At 51.5% G+C, this 21,464-nt stretch overlaps 1 protein-coding gene across 7 annotated transcripts in view; it reads right to left on the bottom strand.

The window, feature by feature from the left end:
• TANC2 (tetratricopeptide repeat, ankyrin repeat and coiled-coil containing 2) overlaps positions 1 to 21,464 on the bottom strand; it is a 117,590-nt gene that overhangs the window by 76,875 nt on the left and 19,251 nt on the right. For 3 of the 7 annotated variants that reach the window (XM_065856314.2, XM_065856315.2, XM_071798216.1), the window contains 2 exons: positions 5,777 to 5,848; positions 2,673 to 2,852 (listed from right to left, as the gene is read on the bottom strand). The exons of 1 other annotated variant lie outside the window; for it this stretch is intronic. In XM_065856314.2, coding sequence (XP_065712386.1) covers positions 2,673 to 2,852; positions 5,777 to 5,848 — 252 coding nt within the window. The remainder of the gene's footprint in view (positions 1 to 2,672; positions 2,853 to 5,776; positions 5,849 to 21,464) is intronic. 3 more of the 7 variants (XM_071798218.1, XM_071798217.1, XM_071798219.1) reach the window with 3 other exon arrangements.

The raw sequence follows: 21,464 nt of genomic DNA, 5'->3' as shown, positions 1-21,464 counted from the left end.
GTGTTCGACACAGAAAAGGAGACATGGCCAAGCGTGGGGATGAATAAAATCATCCCCTGCATACCAATGTACAGTGTGGAAATGAAACATCTTTCCTGAGGAGGAGCCAGCGCTGGGCTCTGTGCAAACAGGAACAGAATAAAGCTGAGTCTGCCAGCCCAACAGCTCATATTGTAACCTAATCCAACAACGGGCACTGGTTTGGGCATGGATTCAGGAAAGCACTTAGATACACTCAGCTCCATAAGCACCCACGACGCGTTCCTGAATGAAGGAATAGGATGGAACGGCATTATTTCCATTGTGGCCACGGCTTTGAGTCAGCAATGATCCACTTGGATATACAGCAGTGTCTGACCCATGGGCTGAAACCGCTGCTCTCTTTGCGCAGTAAGCACGCCAGCTATTTAGTGCTAATTTTACTCTGGATAAAGACCAAAACGGTGTCTTGTACACACTCGTCCTGGGCTGGCAGAGGGGTTTTTCCTTATTTTTCACATTATACGTGCTAAAAATGCCACTGTCGTTCTAGACAAAACTCTTAAACAGCATGAAGTGAGGTCTGAACAGCGCGATCTCCAACACGGCGTCGGCCACGGTCCAACTGCGGTGCGCAGAGCCAGGAGAGCGAGGGCCCGTCACGGACGTCACTTCCCCTCTCCCGTCACACAGCGGCCTCGGTTTGTCCCAATCACCGCCCTGCCCAGGGTGACAATCGCCACACGCTGAGCATCATCAGCCTCCGATTCCGGCCACGCCACAGAAACATCAACACGAGAGACCTCGGTCCCTCTGGAAAGAACCCTAACGCACCGCGTAACGTATCCCTGCGGCCTCCCACCAACAGCGGATGTTCTCATGTTCCGGGGTGAAACGATGACAGTTTACAAATCACCAGGTGAAAAACTTCTAACAATTACACTATAAAGAGGTGAATAAATGGACAGCATCGCACTCTCTACTGGGCCAGTTTCTCTGCACCATACGGGTTTATTTTCCTTTCTTAAGGGTGAAGTTAAACCCTGAATTAACACGACAGCCCCTGATGCTCACGACAAGGGACCACATCCCTGTTAATATTACCGGTCTCTACTAAGGAAGCCACACGAAACAAAGAAAGTCCCTGCAAGTAACGCAAAAATATAATAGAAGGAAGAGGAAACTGGAGGAGCGTGAGGATCACGTGGGAACGCTCAGGAAGAGCAGGATCGAACCGGCCTGCGTTACACAAGAAATCAAACAGGTGCAGCCATGCTGGGAGAGCCCCAAACAGCCTTGATGTATTTTGTCTTCTGTCGGAGGCAGGAAGGCTGTGGGTTCCCCACCACCCTTTGCTGTGCCACAGGGAAACCGAAAGTCCATCTCCAGAACACCGCGGGCTCCGAGAGCCCCGGGTTCAGCTGCAGGGAAGCACCGACAACCAGAATTACAAGGAACAAGGGTCTGAAGACGCTAAGCTGAAATGGGTTGCATTTTCAAAGTGCTTTTGCAATCCGCTGCTGCATCTTGCAGTTGTTCCAGCAGCTACCCTGGTGAAGCACAACACGTCGTCCTACAGAAGTGAAGGAAATGCCGACGGACAGACAGACGGGAGGGGAGGTCTGAGCGCCCAGCTGCACCGTCCTGCAAACCGAAGGACGCTTGTGAGGAGGAAAGTGTTCCAAAAAACCCACTAAATCCCCTGAATCCCTCCGAGGGTCGCATCACCAGCCTCCTGAGGAACCGGCTCCGAGCTGCACAGCTCCCCTCCTCTCCCCTAAACGCTGCGGTAGGTTTGTGCGCTCCAGGGTGGAACTTCAGCCGTTCCCAGTGACAGGACACCCACGCTGAGCAGCTGAACACGGCACGGGAACTTTACAACTATTTCCATGTCCTTTCATTCCTTTATCTGCCTGACTCCCCGGCACCTCCCGAGCTGCACCGCGACCCCAGGGCTCAGGCCCCGCGGGTCCTGCCGGGATGCGGGAGTCTCTCCCTCGTCTCCTTTTCAATTTCTCCTTTCACCAGAGGGCAGGGAAAAGCAAAGCTACAAAGTGGTTTACATCAAGCACAAATTCTTTTTGAGCGTTTTCCTCAGTGCAAAGGTGGCTCATCCTTTTTAAAGATGGGCACAGAGAGGCATCAGACTGGAGGCACGAAGCGAGTTTCTCCAAAGTGTTCCCAGTAGAAATACGGTGTCAGGCTCTGAAATGTTGGACTCCAAGTGCTTCTGAAAATGCAACTACTTTAAAGGTGATCAAACCACAATCACGGTAGATAAATAAAACAGTTTAAAAACAGGCACGAGCTATGAAAAACACAAATCAGTTTGCTGCACAAGTTGGTGATTTTTCCTGACGTATTCTCTCAACATTCAGAATTTTAGCGTAACGTTCTTTAAAATCACTGTGACACTTCCACTGTGCAGAAGCCACAATGCAAAGTGGAACTGAAACGCACTCTGCTCGAAACTCCTCCAAAACCGGAGGATATTTGTAAAACAGAGAGATCCTTTTGGAACAGAAAGATTTCTCTGTCCGCGTGAAACCCAACCCACCCCGGCCTGGCCTGCAGTAGCTGCTGTAACAAACAAACGGTGACTCGCACACAGAAGCTCGTTCAAAGCGTTTTCTTACAGATTTTTGCACCAACGGACCTTAAAAGCCCCAGTGAACTTTATTTAAAGTCCTTACCAGTTAACTTCTTCACAGGTTGGAGCCGAACACTGATAGACTGATGTGTGAGTAAGGGGGAGGATGGAAGGGAGCGGGACATGCCCTCCATAATCCGAATGTGCTGCATACCTTCGGTCACTGGGAGTGGCGGAATTGCGTAGTCGGGTTCAAAAGCACAGTCGTTCTCTGTGGAGGTGCCTGGCGGGAGAGAAAATCGAAGGAACAGGTTAGGATCTGAGGGAATCTCCTGGGTCACCGCTCCCGCTCGCTGCAGGGACGTTCTCCTGGTTCCCTTGACAAAGTCACATCCCTGGGACACCATCCCAGGGTAGATAACTCTTTACATTATGAGCAGCACCACCACAAAGACATTATTTTGGTATTTTTGATGTTCAGAATCCTGGAGTCGCCACTTTTAAATGTAATTCAGACAAAGTAATTATCCTTGTTTGCACGTTTGGATCATGGATGCCCTCCTGTGCAACCTCAGCTGGGTGTTCCTGCCCAAATGATGAGCTGATGAGCAGGAGAATCCCTCTGACCTCCTGACCACCCCTTCTAACCCAGCCCAGGTACCACTGGTTTCCTGGCCACAAGGGCCCAGTGCTGGCTCATGGTCACCCTGCTGTCCCCAGGACCCCCAGGTCCCTTTCCCTACACTGCTCTCTAATAGGTCATTCCCCAGCTTACACTGGACCCTGGGGTTGTTCCTGCCCAGGTTCAAGACTCTACACTACAGGCCCCAGCACTGCCCCCTGAGGCTCTGCACTGGGTCCAACGCCTCACTCAAGCCAAGGGAGATCACGTCCACCGCTCTGCCATCATCCATCCATCTTGGGATGGCCTCATAAAGTCAATGAGGTTGGTCAAGCACGACTTCCCCTTGGTGAGGCCATGCTGACTGCCCCTAATGCCCCTCTTCTCCCTGATCTGCCTTGAGATGGCACCAAGGAGAAGCCGTTCCATCAGTTTCCCAGGGGTGGAGGTGATGCTGACCGGTCTGGAGTTCCCGGGTCCTCCTTCCTGCCCTTTGGGAAGCCTGCAGTGCCATTTGCTTTCCTCCAGCCCTCGGGCACCTCTCCCGTTTCCCAAGGCACTGTGGAACGCCTGTGTCTATGGCGCATCCATTGACACAAACTGAAATACTTAGCGCAGAAGCTTGGTTCTCCAGAGGTCTCAAGTATTTTTCACCTGTTTCCCCCTCCCGCACAGAAAATTCAGCGACTGCAATTCCTAGAGTCGCACTCATTGAGGCAAAAAGACATAGGTTGGTCATTCCTCGGCAAGTTAATATTTGGAAAAAGAAAGCGCATGTCCTCAGCCCAGAGTCAGAACTTCTCCCCACAGTTGAGATGCTGGATAAATAGGCTGAACTGTAACCTGGGAGGAACGAGCGTCTGGGTCTGGAGCCGCTGCCTCTGCTGACCCCAAAGCAGCGACACCGGCCGAGGGCAGGACAGAGCGCGCGGGGCCCATCGGCACCAACGCGGGCGAGGCTCCGGCTCCAGGGAACGGCACAACGGCAACTTTATCCCCGCTGTCGGCGCTGGAGAAAAGCACCATTCATTCTGCGTTCTGCGAGCACAGAAGCGCTGCTTGTGCGCCAGCTGCCACGGGTGCGCAGTCAGACACTCCCTTCTTCCTCCCTAACTTCGTGTTAACGCTTTTGTTTTAATAGAAGAAAATTCAAAATAAAAATAATAATACAAAAGTCCCACGTTAACAGAGCCGTTTCAGCCGTTGATGTTTCACAGGGTTTTAACTCTCAATTCCGATCTCCCTAATTCCGATCCCAGGCTTCAATCGCTTGCAGTAATTTTGCCTGGAGTAGTGCCAAAAAAGAACAATGCTCTGGAGAAAAATGTCTCCATAATAAGTCATTAGGACACCATGGCAACAACAGACTGGAGCCTAAATGAAAGGTAAATTATCGCTGCAATCGGAAAGAGAAAAGAAGTCATCGCACGCAGCACCCACGGAGCCGGGCCTCCCAAAGCGCCGCTCTCCGGAGCGGGGAGAGCTCCAGCGCATCCCAGCCCTCGCCAACAAGGAAATGCTCAGAACCACACAAGCCAGCGCAGATCTAAGGCTGCTGCTGTCGGGGCAGAACTCCCTGTGCATGGCTCCGGTGGGGGTTTCACCCACCAAAGTATTGTGAGTTATGGATATGCAAGAAAGGAGTTGGAAAAAAACTATTTTTACTGCTCTTTTCAAAGGACCTTTCGCCCTGTTCTTGCAGAGTGAATCAAAACAGAGCAAAGATGTGGCAAGCGCTTGTTGAGCCACAGGAAGGCCCAGGTCCCCTCTGTGTTCGGTTTTGGGCGCTCATCATAAGGACATTGAGGGGCTGGAGCGGGTGGAGAGACGGGAACGGAGCTGGTGAGGGGCTGGAGCACAAGTGTGATGGAGCGGCTGAGGGACCTGGGGGGTTCAGCTGGAGAACAGGAGCTGAGGGGAGACCTTCTGATCTCTGAGCTGCCTGAAAGGAGCTTGGAGCCAGGGGGGTCGGGCTCTGCTCCCCAGGAACAAGCGCCAGGAGCAGAGGAAACGGCCTCAAGTTGCCCAGGGGAGGTTGAGGTTGGATCTGGGAACAATTTCTTCCCCAAAGGGCTGTGGGGCATTGAACAGGCTGCCCAGGGCAGTGCTGGAGTCACCATCCCTGGAGGGCTGGACAGACGGACATGAGGTTCTCAGGACATGGGGTGGGTGAACGGTTGGACTCCATGATCTTGAGGGGCTTTTCCAACCAAAGCATTCTGTGATTCTACCCTGGGGAAGCACAACCTGCTGACTGGGCAGCACTCAGGTTCTGCCCTTTGCAACCAGTCCCCGTGTGCCAGGGCGCATTGAGTTGTGCTAAGGATTCCTCACACCACAGCCCCAACAGCCGGAGACGCCATAAACCCTCTGGGTACACCCGTGCTGCGCCATCATTCAGTCCAAGCTCCTCCAAATTACCCCAAAACAGTCCGGTTTGTGACTATTAGTAGCTAGGGGGATAACAGTGATGGTTACAAAACCCCAGAAGATTACAAAGTCTAATGAAAACACACAAAATATTGATATAAAAAGGCAAACAGATGAGAAAGGAGTCACCGAGGCAGAACAAGACTCAGGTTTACCTTGCCCAGATCGGCTCTGACGGGCGTCTACACTTGCCTGTCTTCGGTCTGGTGGCTCCTCGCTCCCTCCATCTGCACGAGAACCAAAACAGCACAAGTGGAACATCAGAGTGGACACGTCAGGCAGATGCAGCTGCTCCTTGAGCCCCATCACCCGCAGAGCACGAGGTCCCCACGCGGGGTGAGACCGGGCACAGCGCCGCCTTCGCCAATAGATCCGGGTGCTCCTCGGGATGTAAATGGGCTTTAATTTCTCCTACTGACCCCACAGGCAACAGAATGAAGCAGTAAGCAAATTGAGCATCTTCAATTAGTTCCTTCACTTTGGACTTTTATATCAAAATATTAAGCATATAAAAGTGTTCCAGCTCTAAATATATACATATTCTTTGAAATTGTTTCCCTTTCAAACTGTCATCTACAAAATTCAGAAGGCTGGGAAGAACAAAACCGCTCTCATTGCATCCTCTTGAAACTGTTCAGGAAAGCAGCTCCAGCTCACAAATACCAAATCTATCTGGATAACGCGGGGCGGGACACTGTGTGCAATATCATACAATTAATTACATGCTGGTCCTCATCGATCCCCTGACCAGATTAGAAACGATGGATCTCACATCAATAGAGACGCTTGAGTACGAGCTGTGAGCAGGAAGAAGCCTGGCTATGCAGACTGGGAAACAGCACAGGCAGCATCTACAGCGCAGGACGCACTGCAGAGGTCATTACACCTGATGGAGGGAGGAAGGGAGGCTTTTATAACCTTAAAATAGTCTTGAAATAACTGAATTCTTAAATAGCTGTTTAAAAACTCTATAGCTGATTTTAGCATTTCTACATTCTGATTATACTAAAAGCAGTTGTGCTCTGATATGTTTATATCTATATCTATATCTATATCTATATCTATATATCCCCAAAGCTGCCTGTTGGGCGGGCCTGTTAGGCCATAAAATAATCCAATTCACCAACTCGTGTCAGGCACGAGTCCCATTTGTCGGTCTGGTTTGAAAGGCGGGTGCGAGTCAGAGCACAACAGCACAACTGATAGAGCGACTGGAAACTCCAGCGTGTTCCCACCCCCGAAAAGCAGGATAAGCCCAGGATAAGAGGGGTTTGCTCCCTCTTCCGTTGGCTTTCCTGCCATCGGTTGCCCCGAATCAACATTCAGGCAACTCGGATGGAGCCAGAAATGCTGTTTTCTGTCACCTTTGCACTTCTCCTGCTCATCCAACAGCTGCAGGAAGAGCTCAGCACCCCAAAGCCAGCAAAAGCAATGGAGAAATCCCCTATTCCATATCAGTTGGTGCTCTGAGAACAAGTATTAGACCAGGCAGTAAAGCCGATGGCCGGCAGACCCGCTGGCCCTCAAACACCCAACGGGGGATGCAAACGGGGAGGATGCAGAATGGGGGAGCCCATCGCCAAAGCCGTTCGGTTGGGGAACTGAACCGCTGCACCGGATCCAGGGGCTGGGAGAGACTTCTCAAGTACTTATGTAAGTGGGGAAAGAAAAGAGGCCAGTAAATTAACTTCCCAAACGCATTCAGGGGGTGGGGAAGGCGGCACGCGCTGCCTCGGCCCGGGTCACAGCCCCGTGGGGCGCACTGCGCTCGCCCGTTGCCGCTGCGTTTGGTGCAGTCAAAGGCGGCAGCCTGGGCACAACAGCGCAGAACCTCACAGGGACTCTCCAACCATCCCACGGCTTGTAAAGAGTATTCTGTGAGCGAGCACAGCGCGTCAGTCTCACAACGGCGCAGAAACGTGTGTGCGTGTGTACCACGGACAAACCCACGGGGTCACCGTGTCACCAAGAGCCGGGTGGAGGGAAGGGCCGGCACCTGCAGAATTTGAGGTGCACAGCGCAAGGCGGAGTGCGGGAGGAGGGGAACAGCCCACGGTCAAACAGCTGAAGGACTGAGCTATTTAATTCTTTTCCTCTCTTTGCCATCAATCACAGTTTTGAGCACAGTGCTTCCCCTGCAGTGGAGGAGCAAGGTTACGAGGGAACAGTACCACCCATAACTAAAGGGTTATCTTAATATACGTCAAAAAATGGGGCAAATTACTGTTACTAAGGGAACATTCATTCTCAGGTTTTGAACTTCTGAGTGCTCAGATTTACAGTATCGATAGCATTCACCCCATGTGCCTACCGGGCTCCGCCGTTCCAACAGCGTTACTCTGGTTTTGATGATTATTAGGCAGTTGTTGGGATTCACTATGGCAGTCTCTACGATTTACAGGCATGACCTATTTGGACAGCAGTTTGCAGACAGTGTCACGCAGGAAGCGCAATTGGCTCGGTCACCGTAACGATTGTCACCGCGGCGAAACCCCCAGGCATTGACAAAGCCTCGGATGCGACGTCTAAGAGAGGTCGCCCAAAGTAAACCAGTCGTGAAATCACTGCTAGAAACACAGATACCTGTGTTCATTCAACTAAAGAGCAGGACAGATAAACCTGGTTAAGGAGCTTCTACAGAAGGTGCCATGAGAACCAGAAAATAGTTATTTTTTTGCAAACGCCAGAGGGAAGTGAATGACAAAGTACGGGCTCGGTTACCGGTGTTTTCTTCTGCGTTTTTTTCAGTTTCTAAATATCTCCATGTTAAGGAAGTCCATGAAGATTTAGGCATCCTTTTAATCCAGAAAGACGCTGCCGCACAGCACGGAGCATCCCTCCAACGGGACGTGGGCAGACACGGGCTGGGAAACCCAAGCGGGCTGTCCGAACGGGGAACGAGCTCACGAGCACACGGCAAACAAACAGTAGCAGCTATTCGTTCTTTCACTCCATTGCAAAGGGATTAAGCGATCTCCACGCGATCACGTTTAATAACAGCTTCAGAAAACAATCTTTCCTACTATAAACGGGTTGAGAAACGCCTGCTTCTTGTGGTCCCCTCCTCTCCGTTCCACCCGTTCTCCCTTTAGGAGCAATGACAAATCCTCTCGGGCGCACAGAACCGCGTTCTCCGGGCGGATCGCGCCCGGGGGAGAGGAAAATCCCGGGGGCTCCAGCAATCCCACCAAACAAATCTGCCACACTGCAATGAACAAGATGGGTCTGCACATCCCAGCAAGATGCACCTGCAGCACCAGGCCGGGCCGTCAGCGAGGACACGGCGGCCCCGGCATCGCTGGCTGCTCACACCGCAGCACGGCCAAGTTTGAAATGAAAACGCACCAGCAGCCCGATGTGCCTCTGTTTAATCAAAACAGCATCTAAAACACACAACGCGACTGAACACCTCCCCGGCTCTCGCATCTGACAAAGCAGTTTTTAAGGCAGAAAAATAAAAGGGTGGGTCAGCTGCTTTATGCATGCTGGGAAATCTGCTGCAAGAACCCACTGCATTGGAGGTGCCGCTGCCCTAAGGGCGGCTGACAGCACGGAACGGCTTCTACATCCACACTTCAAACCCGCATCGCATCACGACGGCGTTTGGAAAAGGCAAAAGACTCACACAAAGCCAGCGCAGCAGCTGAGAAGCGCTCTGATCCCAGCCCAGCTCCGCGCACGGCGTCACGGCCGGCGACGCGGCTCCCGACCGAGCGCAGAATCAATCCAGACAGCCCGGGGATGGGAGACGCCGGAGGGTCCTGGGGGGTGAGGGCACCGCCGGCCCCGCTCCCCGCAGCGGCTCAGCCGGGAGCTGCGAACGCTGGCGGCAGCGATGCCGAGGTCCCCGGGGACCCGAGGGACACGTGCCAGCTCAGCCGCAAAGAGGCAAAGCCGACCCGGAGGAGCAACAGGGGAGGGGACGAGGAGTCTGGCGCTGAGAGCTGTCTGAATCAAAGATTCTTCCCAATTACTTAGTTCGTAAGGGAGTAAATTTCCAAAAGAACTGGGCTTGTTCCGATCTCCAAGTTCTGCTCGCTGTCAGGGAGACTGGGGCTCAGTCACATCAGTGCTTCTGAAAACCCAGCCACAGGAGCCGTCCAAGTTCAGCCCATTTTAGCTGAGTAATTTAGTCGAGATTTACTGTTCAAATCCTCAGTACTTGTCCTTAAAACCGTTCCGATGAATAATCTTTCAACCTGGTTGCTAAAAGGGACAGAAGTAGCCTCACTTGTTAATTATTTTAATCAATTACATAAATGTAAAGCTGGGCTTTTTGGAAACTGCATAAGAGTTAATGGGGCAGCGCAGGCAGCAATCAGCTGGACGCGTGTTTACCGGCACCGGACCAGAAAGGTGCTGACCTGCGGCAATCTACGGGCATCAGCTCATCGCTGTCTTTCTGCACTGATGTCTCAGGCTGCTACGGGGGCCACGCGGAGTGCCCGGGAGCGGACACAGCCACGGCTCAGCCGCGGACAGGAGACAGCAGCAGCGGGCGGCTCTCGGACGTTGCTGTGGGGAAGCACGAACGCGGATACAACCGGTGGGGTTTGCTCCGCTCGCTCGGGAAAGCTGGACAAAACCAGAAATAACCTCACCCACGGGGACTGAATGTAAGTATGATCTATTTTACAAGCCAGGACAATAAATGGGATAATTAATGGGACGTAATACTGATTGGATGAAATATGTTTTTTCTCGCAATCTGCAAGCAAATATCTAAAATGGTATTTTCTTAATAGCTTTGGAAGCAACTTAAAATGTGTCCTCATACGCAAGATGGAAACACAGTCAACAAGAAGAGATTTATTTCATAGTATCCGCTTCGCTATCTCAGAGCAAAACATCATTACCGCTCCATTCTGCATTTTAGTCCCAACTCTCCCTTCCGTTGGCTAACGGCGCGCGACACCCGACGATGAGCGCGGCCACCGGCGCACGAGGTGCGATCCTCCCCAGCCTGGAAACCTGGAAATTCTCTTTGCTAACAGAGAAGGAGGGCAAAGCCCCTGTTGTGGGGGGGGTCCGGGTGGCCGGTGAAAGGCGCCGGCGATGAGCGACCCCCCAGTTCCCTCCCTGTCACCACCGGCTCCAGGCGCCTTCGCTCCCCATCTCCGAATTCTGAACCACTCGTGTAATACGACTGCCTGGGACCTTTAGGAACCACAAGCATTTTCAGCTTCAAATAAAAAGCATTGACAGATATACTAATTATTCCAATTGACTGAATATGTTAAAATGTAATTAACTGAAAACAATTAACACCACAGACAACATATGCCCCTCTTCACGCTTACAAGAAGAGTCACCTATTTTGTAGGGCAAGTTTTGCCTTTGCATTTGCGTGCGTTCCTCTAACGCAAAGCTCAAATAACATTTTTAGAGCAGCTCAGTGGTCGTCTGTCCTAAAACGAGCTGAGAAATTGGTGCGAGCGACTGAGGCTCCAACCAGGTTACTGGGATGGCGGGCGCTCTGTGCAGCGCCCGGAGACAGACGGGGCACAGGGAACAAGGCATTCAGTACGGACTCCAAGCCCTACTGCCCAGGAGAAAGGCTCCAAAAGAACACCACACCCATCACGCACATGTTTAAAGTCCCGTTTGGGCCTTGGCTGAACCCACTGGAAGGTAAATGCCATCCAGGCTCTTTCCCTAGGAATTAATAAAATGGCAGAGCGTGGACGTGATCTACCTTGACCTGAGCAAGGCACTGGATCCCACAGGATCCCCACAGGAACAACCCCAGGGTCCAGTGTAAGTTGGGGAATGACCTATTAGAGAGCAGTGTAGGGAAAGGGAGCTGGGGGTCCTGGGGACAGCAGGGTGAGCATGAGCCAGCACTGGGCCCTTGTGGCCAGGAAGCCAATGGGACCTGGGCTGGGTCAAAGGGGGGGTCAGGAGGTCAGCGGGGTTCTCCTGCCCCTCCTGTTTCTAACCCTGCCTGCGACCGGGCCCACAGTCCCTTCATATTCAGTCCATCTGCCTTCGCTGTCACCACTTAACCAGCCCTTCTGTCTCCCCCTCGCTGCCCCACTACCTGGGTGAAGTGTGAATTATGTGCTAAACAGAATTGTTTACACTTATCTTCGTTTTGCTTGGCAATTTGAAACCGAGACTGTTGAGCTTTTAATTTAATGAGGCCAAGTTTTGCATTGCATTACATTATGTAAAATAATGACACTTTAAAAATCACTGCTATAGAGAAGATTATGGAGAAACCTGTTAGCGCTAAAATTATTCTATTTATGTAGACGAACTTTGAAGTTTATTAATGAAAGTTTGCAGTGAAACAGCTGTTGTGCTGATTAAATAAATGATGACTAAGTTCTGGCGCTGGCTTCCTGGAGCAGGCAGCTATTAGAGCCAGACAGATTAATCGTATACAACTCCCAGAATGCAGCGAGATGCGCAGGGTGTATCACACACACGTGAGACGAGCAGGATTTAAACCAGCCGTTAGCCCACGTCCAGGCTTTAAAAGACACGATTTGTTCGAGATGCAGATGAAATATCCTGAAGAATTCCTAACAGCACAGCCTGTCTCAAAGCAACCTACAGATCCGGGGTAGAGAATGCTGAGTGATATACGAGTGTGGCTTACTGGAAAATTTCATGAGCAAGCAGACTAGGAACGCAGGAAAAGCCGCCCTTGAGGCAGAGAGAGGAGAGGCAGCCCCGCAGCTCCGTCCCCCGTGCCCCAACCCGCCGGCGGAGGAATACAAGTTAAAAAATAGAAACCCAGCTGTCCCAGTTTGTCTCCTGTTCCAGAAAGGCCCCGGTGGGGCCGGTACCTGCGTGAGCCCTGAGGAGCTGCAGCAACAGAACGCGGGGCAGTGCAGGGTGGGCTGAGGCACGCGGGGCCTCCCCGGCCGTGGAGATGGAACCAGGCTGACCCAGCAGGAATGAACGGGAAAGGTTTCCAGCGAGGATGTAGGGAGGGAAACTTCACCTGAATACATAATGACCAAGTTGTATGTCCAAGTATTTCATTTTATGGACAGGTACAAATTCACCCCATTATCTAACTCTATTCAGGCTTTGGCAGATCCAGCTTCTTTAAAAGGAAGAATGCGGAATAACTCCAGTGCTGTGCGTGTTGTAGTAGAAACACGAGGAAACGCTGTGCCCTGTCCTCCCAGCTATGGAGGGCTGCAAAGCCCATGCAAATACGTATTTGGGGTTTGGGAGGCAATTCTCAAGCCCCTCGGAAGCAGAGGGCACAGGAGCCTCCAGGCCTGCAATGAGCACCTTAGGATTAGACATTTTCTGTCTTTCCTCAGACAACTGAGTCATTATTTTAATACCAATATATATACAGGCACATGTGTGTATATATATAGACACATATTGCTCGTTTTCTACTTGAGAATTGTTTCTCTCTTAAAATGAGGTTCCTGTTAAGGTTACAGTCCAGGAAGGCCCAGGAGATGACCCCGCAGGGTCTGCATTGTGCATTGCACAAAGCTGAATTTAGTTAGGGACAAGAGAAAGGGGGCTCAAAGGGAATGGGGGGACAGTAAAGCAGCAGCAGTCAGCCCTGCTGGCGCAGGAAGGAGCAGCACCAGCAGCACTCACCCGGGTGCTCCTGCTCCGGGGGACGGGGCTGGGCGAGCTCTGCAGGTCCCTTCAAGCCCTGGCACCCTGGGGTCCCGTGGTACACACGACGAACCTCCTCCCTTCAGCTTTGGATAGACAGGAGAACTTCACACCACTGACGCTGCGACAAAATGGACTTAAAAGGCACTAAAGCAGAAGAGCTTTCCTGGGCAACTGCCACGCCCCCTCATCTTTTCATGGATCAAATCAATACGGAAACATGTTCCAAAGGTAAATCTATACAGCAGAAAGAAACACAAAGGATTTCACAAAGGCATGGGAGCAATAGGAAGAAAACAGGCTGCAATGCGCCCGAGTTGCCATCGGCCTGGGGCGGCGAGCCGCGTTCCGGAGGAAGGACTCGGCGGCATTCCAGGAACGCTGATTGCAGAGGAGGTGTCTCGGTGCCCGTGCTGTACCCGTGTGTCACCCGCTGCCCAGAGCAGGAGCACAGACAGGTGTGTGCTCACTGAAAGGGTTCAACGGGTGCTAACGCCCCCTCCAGCCTGCCGGGGATACCCCGGTGCCAGCCCAACGCCTGCAGGGAGCGCAGAGCCAGCTTTGCTCAGGAAACACCTCAAAGCTTAAGCTGCATTTTGATTAATTCGCAAAACACACAGAGCTTTATGCTACCCAGTGTACACGCGAGAGAACCTACACAAATAGCGGCAAAACTACGTGCTCTAACAGAATTAAACCACTGACCACCGCGTATCATAACTCTGGTATGCACAGACATCTGTGCTGCGAGAGAAGAGCCAGACTTGCCTGCTAGTGGAATATGTACTTGAATTTTAAGAACTTCAGTATTGTAACACCAGGGGATGGATCAGGGATTTACTCCTGTTCATCATTTTCATTATCTGGGACCACTGCTGTTCTTCAGTGAAAAGACGGTTGCAAGACTCGAAGCTATTGGGAAAAAATACCCAACTGACGCAAGCAGGATTTTGCTGGAGGGCAGATAAAATATGTATAAGTTCTACTGAGTTCATTGATTTATTTTTGTCATGACCAACTCACTGCATTTTTGTTTGGTCTGTTATCAAACACAATCGTATGTTAAGATTTGCTCTAAAAATTAAGTCTCAGCAAAGATCAGATGAGAGGAAACGGCCTCAAGTTGCCCAGGGGAGGTTGAGGTTGGATGTGGGAACAATTTCTTCCCCAAAGGGCTGTGGGGCATTGAACAGGCTGCCCAGGGCAGTGCTGGAGTCACCATCCCTGGAGGGCTGGACAGACGGACAGCAGGTTCTCAGGACACGGGGCAGGGACAGGGGTGGGGAACGGGTGGACTCCATGATCTTAAAGGTCTTTTCCAACCAAAATGATTCTACCATCCTATAATCCTCACTACAACTCTCACTAGCACCCACCTAACAAACGCATTATTTGATAATAGTCTCCTGAAGCCATAATCATCACAGAAACACAGAAGAATGAAGACTTCCATCATAAACCCAGCTCGTCACGTTCGAGCAGCGGGAGGAATTGTCCTCCAGGGCACAGCACAGAGCACCCGGGTGACCCAAACCCGTGGGCACCGCCAGGAGAAACTGTCCCCACGGGAAAAGCTGCCCAGGGCACTTCAAGCACCGAACGTACATCGTGAGGAAAGCAGCAGCCGCAGGTTCATCTCCACCCTGTGCTCCGTGACCGTGCGGTTATTCCAAAACCGCTCCGCTGGAACCACAGCCAGGATCCACTTTGGAACAGCAAAACTTCTCGTTTGCAGTAGTAACTGCAGCTTGCTTGTAAATTTACTTAAATTAAGTCTGCTTCCCTTTCTTCCATCCCAGTAACAGCTGCCCAACAACCAGTCAAAATCATTGTATTTTGCTTAATTTCTATTCAATAGAAATAAGTTAATTGCAGGCAGCTCTCCAGCTGCGATCTCCCCGCGCTCCCACGTCCAGGCAGCCCGTGCACGGCGCCCCCGGCCCAGCTGGCTCGCCCTGTCCCACGCCAGGGAGCTCAAACAGCCGCTCAGAGCCCGCACGGAGCTGATTTTCACCATGGGAAAGGCGCCTGCGCGGGTGGGGACGTTTCCTGACTTTCCAAGTCCATTGCTGGATTTCATTGAGCACGATCACTTCTCCTGAAATTCCCCTTTTTTCAATTCCTGGAAGATCTGAGCCATTCCCGCTTGTCCTGCCCGGGTAACCCCGCTAGCACGGCCGGTACAACGTGGGCGCAGAGCACGGGCTTGGGCCACCACGCCGTTAGGAACCGAGATGAGACATTCCAGGGTGTTTTCGGATAAGAAGAAACCAGGAGATTTACGGATCAGAAGGAGATGTCTAACGGAAACCATTACTATTATTATTAAACTTCATTTTAGTTCTTCAATAAAACAAAACGGCTTTCTGTTCCCATTCCCTCAGAGGGAACCAGATCAACCCACTGCTGCTGCACTTGGTCATGGCAACAGTTCACCTCCTGTTCCAAATCTCAGCCCTGGAACCAGCGGAGGCGACGGAGGGCAGGCAGGTTTCCAACCACGGTGGGATACACCTCCCGACCTACTCTTGCTGCTACTGCAAGCTACTTTTAGCACCTATAGATCTGTGGCATGGTTCTAATTTTAAGCCTGATAAGCAGCATCTGAAAAATATGATGATTTAGGCATCGAGAGGAAGCAATGATGACTCTGTTCTTATTGAAAACGCTTAATTGAACCAAGAAACACGCACTACAGAGCATTATTGAACTCAAACACGGGGTTTTCTTCCTCGAGCTGCAGTTTACACGACAATAAGAAAGGGGTGGGGAACAGGGAGCAGGATAAATGAACCAAACAGAACAACCCGAACGAATAAATAGGTGATTACACTCCAATATCGTAACTTCAAATACTAAAACATGTAATCACCCATTTATAAATAAAACAAACTCCTTAAATACAATATTATATCAGTCTAAGCACAAGACACCACAAATCCTCTTTGAACGTGTGCATCCGTAACACAGCTCTCACTGGCAATAATCCAATATAAGACCAGACCTTCCAAAGCTGTACAACAGAATCCTGCTCTTCCTTGTTCTCGGCAACTTTCACAGCAATATTACAACTACCGCTGCTTAATGATCTGAACAATACAAAGTTTAAGATACATAAATACCCAAGTAGACAATAAAAGTCGGGTTTATCTCAGCCCTCACACCTCTGTGTCCTCGGGACCCCCGTCACCATCCCCACTGCTTCCCTCAGGCTGCAATGGCATCACTTTGTATTTATTGGGATGAGCTTTCCAGGTCCCTTCAACCCCTGCGAATGAACGACGGCGCAGCCACGGCTCCTCCCCACGGCAACTCCTCAAACCAACCTTTAAATAAGGTCTAAAATAAACCGCCAGTAAACCTTGCCATACAAAACCATCTCAAGCGCATTACTGCACATCTCCCTTTTCGCCCTCCCCTTCGCCACCACCACGGTTTAACACGGAAGCCGTGATTTTTCGTGTTTTGTAAGGGAAAAGAGCCGCAAACTCGCTCAACGTAGAAACGCAGGCAAAAGTTCCATGGGTGCAGAGCGCACTTGGCGTGTTCGCCTTGCTGGATTCCTAGGGCGCAAACCATCTGTCCGGGGCTGAGCCCGCGGCCGGCTGCAATATGGAGACGCTCTCATTAATGAAGGCAAAATAGCAGTTTGGCTTAAGAAGCTTTGGCAATTCATAAACGTACTTAAGTCCGTCCATTTATCACACGCTCCTCTCCATCGGGGAAGGTTGTTCATCAAGCAGAGCACGAATCGGGGTTTCATTCTGTTTATTGAGGGAGATGCTAAAATACTTCCAAATCCTTCCCAAAGTTGCCTTGTTCTCTTTCCCGCTCCTCCCGCTGCATTTCTATGGCAATGGTTCCCTTTGGGAGCACAGACGGGACGTTGCCGGAGCCGTGTGTGCTAATACACGCATCCCAAACGCCTGTTAGATATCCTGAATTAACGACCCACAGCGCCTAATGACCACCAAAAAACACCCAAAGAGCTGCCCCACGTGCCCAGGGGCCACAGCGAAACTACAGGATTTCCAAAGAACTCTTTTCCTGCAAAGTACGTTCATTTCTATGACTGCAGTGCTTAGAAGCCTGAATTGAAATGAAGGTCCTACTGTGTTGGCAGCTTGTACAAAACCCAGTGAGGAAACCCCCCATCACGATCAATCTATCGGCTCAAGTCCCACTCCCGCAAGAGGCACCGTCAGCATCGCTCCCGGGATTTCGGGCACAAGGACGAGCGGGGTTTTCTCCCGGCACAGACAGGGGCTTCTGGAGCCATCACAGAAACAGACTTTTTGTTTTCCTGATTTTCTGAGGACCGGGAGCCGGTGAGGTTGTGTGGCCGGGAACTGCCCCTTCCCCGCACAGCACCGGGTGCATTTCAGCCCGGGGTGCCGGAGGATGTCAGCAAACAGCCGCTCCCTCTGCTGGCTCAGGGCGAACAACGCAGCGCCAGGCGCCGTCCATCCCACTGGTGACACCACAGAGCGCCCCACGCACCCACAGGAACCTGTCCCCGCTGCCCCGCTTGCCACAGCACTCCTTGAGCAAACAAGTCTCCAGCTTTAAACAGTGGAAGCGGGGACAGCTCTCCCCTCAGCCTCCTGTCCCCAAGGCTGAACAAGCGCAGTGCTCTCAGCCTTTCCTCGCGTTTCTGGAGCTCCTCACAGCATTCCCTGTGTAGTTCTGTTGCAGCTGTTGGCAACGGAACACAAGGCGCAAAGACACTCATGCTTCCCCCTTCTCCTCCCCAGCCTCCCACCTTCCTTCTCCAGTAAGGACCACGAGCAGCTTCCACAGCCCCACACGTCCCCACCAGCCCCTCCTGCTTTCCCGTTGCGCTCATTCCTGCGCAAAACCAGCGCTTACGCAGCACAGGGAATCCGGTCCCATCCTGCGCTCCGGGGCAGCATCACATCGGATCCACAAGGCACACTGCGCTCTGTGCGGCCAAGGGGGAGGATTCTGGAGCGGCTGGGGTGAGAAGAGGCGGCCGGTGCCGCAGTGTCGGAGGAGCTGCCCAAGGGCAGAGCTGGGAGGGGACACAGCACAACCCGCAAACAGCACCAGTCCCCGACCCCTCTGCACCTCAAAAACCGATTCCTTGTCTGCAGCACGGACGGCCACCCGAAGGACGGCTTTCTCTAAGGAAACTCCGGAGGTTTAAGAGCTCGGAACAACGCACGAGGACAGCGGAAGGGGACACGGCAGCGTAATGGGAGCAGCATTAGAGTGGAGCAGAAGAATCAGCCCCCGCTATTAGAAGGGACTCCGGTGAATTAATCTCAGCAATCAGATCTGTGGAATCGCTAATGAAGGGGAAGGTTTGAGGAGGATTAAAGCTGATAGAGAAGAACTTGAGAATGGGTTCGCTGACCTAGAGACAAACCTTGGATACAAACCAGCAAGTAGGAATACATCCGAACAACAAAACGGGGCTGAGCGAGGAAAGACGAGGGTTTGTACCTGCACTGAGTCTGAAGATTCTGCCATTCAAGATTTCAAGTTCTGATACTTTAACGCTACTTTAATGAAAAAGGAGGAACTAACTAAGAACTGAACCTGTATCAAACAGTAAATATACCTGAAACACAGGGCCTGTCTTTCCAATGATTTGATGTATTGAAGGGAACAGTACAACCTAAGTGGAAAAGCAGGATTTAGAAGTCCCTAAAATTTAAGATTAAAGATGAGAAAAACGGTGTGGACGGAACAGTTCAAGCACGTGGATACATTCAGTGCCACAAAACGCCCTGCGAGTCCGGCAGGTCTCCAATACCTCGCTCCGATACCTCCTGAAACGCAGCTCCCCCGCACCCACGGGGCCGCCTGCTGGGTGTCACCGCTCGGCAGGTTCCTTCAGAAATGCAAAAAGCACTGCTGGCCCTCTAAAACTCCTTTGGAGCAAACATGAGGCTTAGGCTTCCAAAAGAGATCAGGTAGGGAAAGAACTACATGGAGTTCTGCCCAAGCCGTGCTGAGACCTTCGCAGAAACGCCTTTTATCCCGGAAAGGCAGGAATCAAAAGCGAAGGGCACTTGACAGGGGTCCTTTTAGTCCTGGAATTAAAAGATGAGGTGGTAGGTTCCAAACAACCCTATAAATACGCTGGAAGTTCAAAGTCATTGGCTCCCGTGTGAACCAGGAAAGCAGAAGAGGTTTGAAAACCCTACACCAAAACTGCGATGGATGCCAGGCCAGAAAGCGGGACAGAAATGGTGTGTATTGAGTGAACTGAGGACGAGCGAGCGTCGGCTCCTGAGCGGAACACAGTAGCGCTGGGGGCTGCTTCCCACAGGATTACACACCTCAGACACACCCAACACGCCAAGAGAAGACCGGAGTACGTCAATAACCTACCTCGGTCTCCGCCAGAAACAAAAGGCACGAGATTCCTGGATTTACACCTCGGAGAGTGAAGAGACGCCTAAACCCAAATAAAACGCGCAGCTCTGTAGCTGAATCTCCCGGGTTCTGAAGGGAACACGGGCTCTTGCAGGAGCATTAATTCAACGCGATAATGTGAGAAGGAAATAGCGCGGCTGCTTGGAAAAGAAACAAGGATCACTGTAACAGGTGGAAATACTGGACCCATTACACAGGCTTATTGCACTAACACGACCCTGGAACGAACACGTGAGCGCATTGATCTGATGTAAACTAATTAAACACACCCAAAGCAATGAGGGTTTAATACAAGCAAACTGCAGATAAGCAGACACAGATCTTGATAAAACAGACAAAAGCAGTGAAGCACCTGATGGTCTCTGGGTTCAGAGACCAGAACTGCCCTGGAAAGGCTGAATTAGCCCGGAAAACTAAAACCAGGCAGGAAAGCAGAGTCTTCTGCCACTTGAAACAAGCAGATCCCAAGTACATTTAGCCCTGGATACACACTTATGATTCAGAAAACGTACATGTCAGCATATCTCTGTAAATTAATTTAGACTAGGAAAACAAAGGTAACATTTGGCTATATTCAGATCGCATTTCAGCGTTAAAGCCACTGTTGTCTGGTAGCTTTGTGGAATATCCATTTATGACAGAAAAAACACAAGCTAATCAAGATCCTGTTGCAGCCCTAATGTGTCCTCCAGGCATTGCTGTGAAATATCCTGAGTGCCCCCGAGTCACAGGAGAATTTGTGTTAAGACAAGAGATTAAATAATGTGCACAATGCACATGCCCAGAGTCGTACGGAATCCTATCAGCAGAGCTCTGGAAGCGCACAGGCCGAATTCACCACGGGAGATCACACCAGCTGATGCCGCAGCAGACACTCATTTATTTTAATGGGCGCTGCAGTGTGGAACTGTGCGTTCACACGCACGGAACGGTGTCCTGAATCCTGTGTGTGCTCCTGAACCGCACCACCACAAACAGCACCCGCGAAAGACCCACCCAGGCCGGGCCCAAACAAATGGCAACCACAGCAATTCAGTGAACTTGCTCAGCACTTTGGGAAGGAGGAGTGACAAGAAGACCTTTTCCTGTTACCACTAGCAGCATCTTAATCACGAAGCATTAGCAAAACCAGAGCACACCGTGCAGGGACTGTCAGCTTGGCTCCCCGACCCCGCGTGCTCACCAGGGGACTGCAAACAGGAAGAAACGGCAAAGAACGGGAATTTCAAAGGCCAGTGCGCTCACTTGGGTTCCCCACGAAGAAACACATATATGAAATAGAACAAGGGCAAGTGCAGAGTCTTGAACCTGGGCAGGAACAACCCCAGGGTCCAGTGTAAGTTGGGGAATGACCTATTAGAGAGCAGTGTAGGGAAAGGGACCTGGGGGTCCTGGGGACAGCAGGGTGAGCATGAGCCAGCACTGGGCCCTTGTGGCCAGGAAGCCAATGGTACCTGGGGTGGGTTAGAAGGGGGTGGTCAGTGGGTCAGAGAGGTTCTCCTGCCCCTCTGCTCTGCCATGGGGAGACCACACCTGGAATATTGTGTCCAGTTGTGGCCCCTCAGCTCCAGAAGGACAGGGAACTGCTGGAGAGAGTCCAGTGCAGCCACCAAGATGCTGGAGGGAGTGGAGCATCTCCCGTGTGAGGAAAGGCTGAGGGAGCTGGGGCTCTGGAGCTGGAGAAGAGGAGACTGAGGGGGGACTCATTCCTGGGGATCAATATGGAAAGGGGCAGTGTCAGGAGGATGGAGCCAGGCTCTTCTGGGTGACAACCAGTGACAGGACAAGGGGCAACGGGTGCAAACTGGAACACAGGAGGTTCCACTTAAATTTGAGAAG

Source organism: Patagioenas fasciata, chromosome 22, assembly GCF_037038585.1.
Source record: "Patagioenas fasciata isolate bPatFas1 chromosome 22, bPatFas1.hap1, whole genome shotgun sequence".
NCBI lineage: Eukaryota > Metazoa > Chordata > Aves > Columbiformes > Columbidae > Patagioenas > Patagioenas fasciata.
Note: the sequence above shows the minus strand (reverse complement) of the source record. Positions and strands in the feature narration are given on the sequence as shown.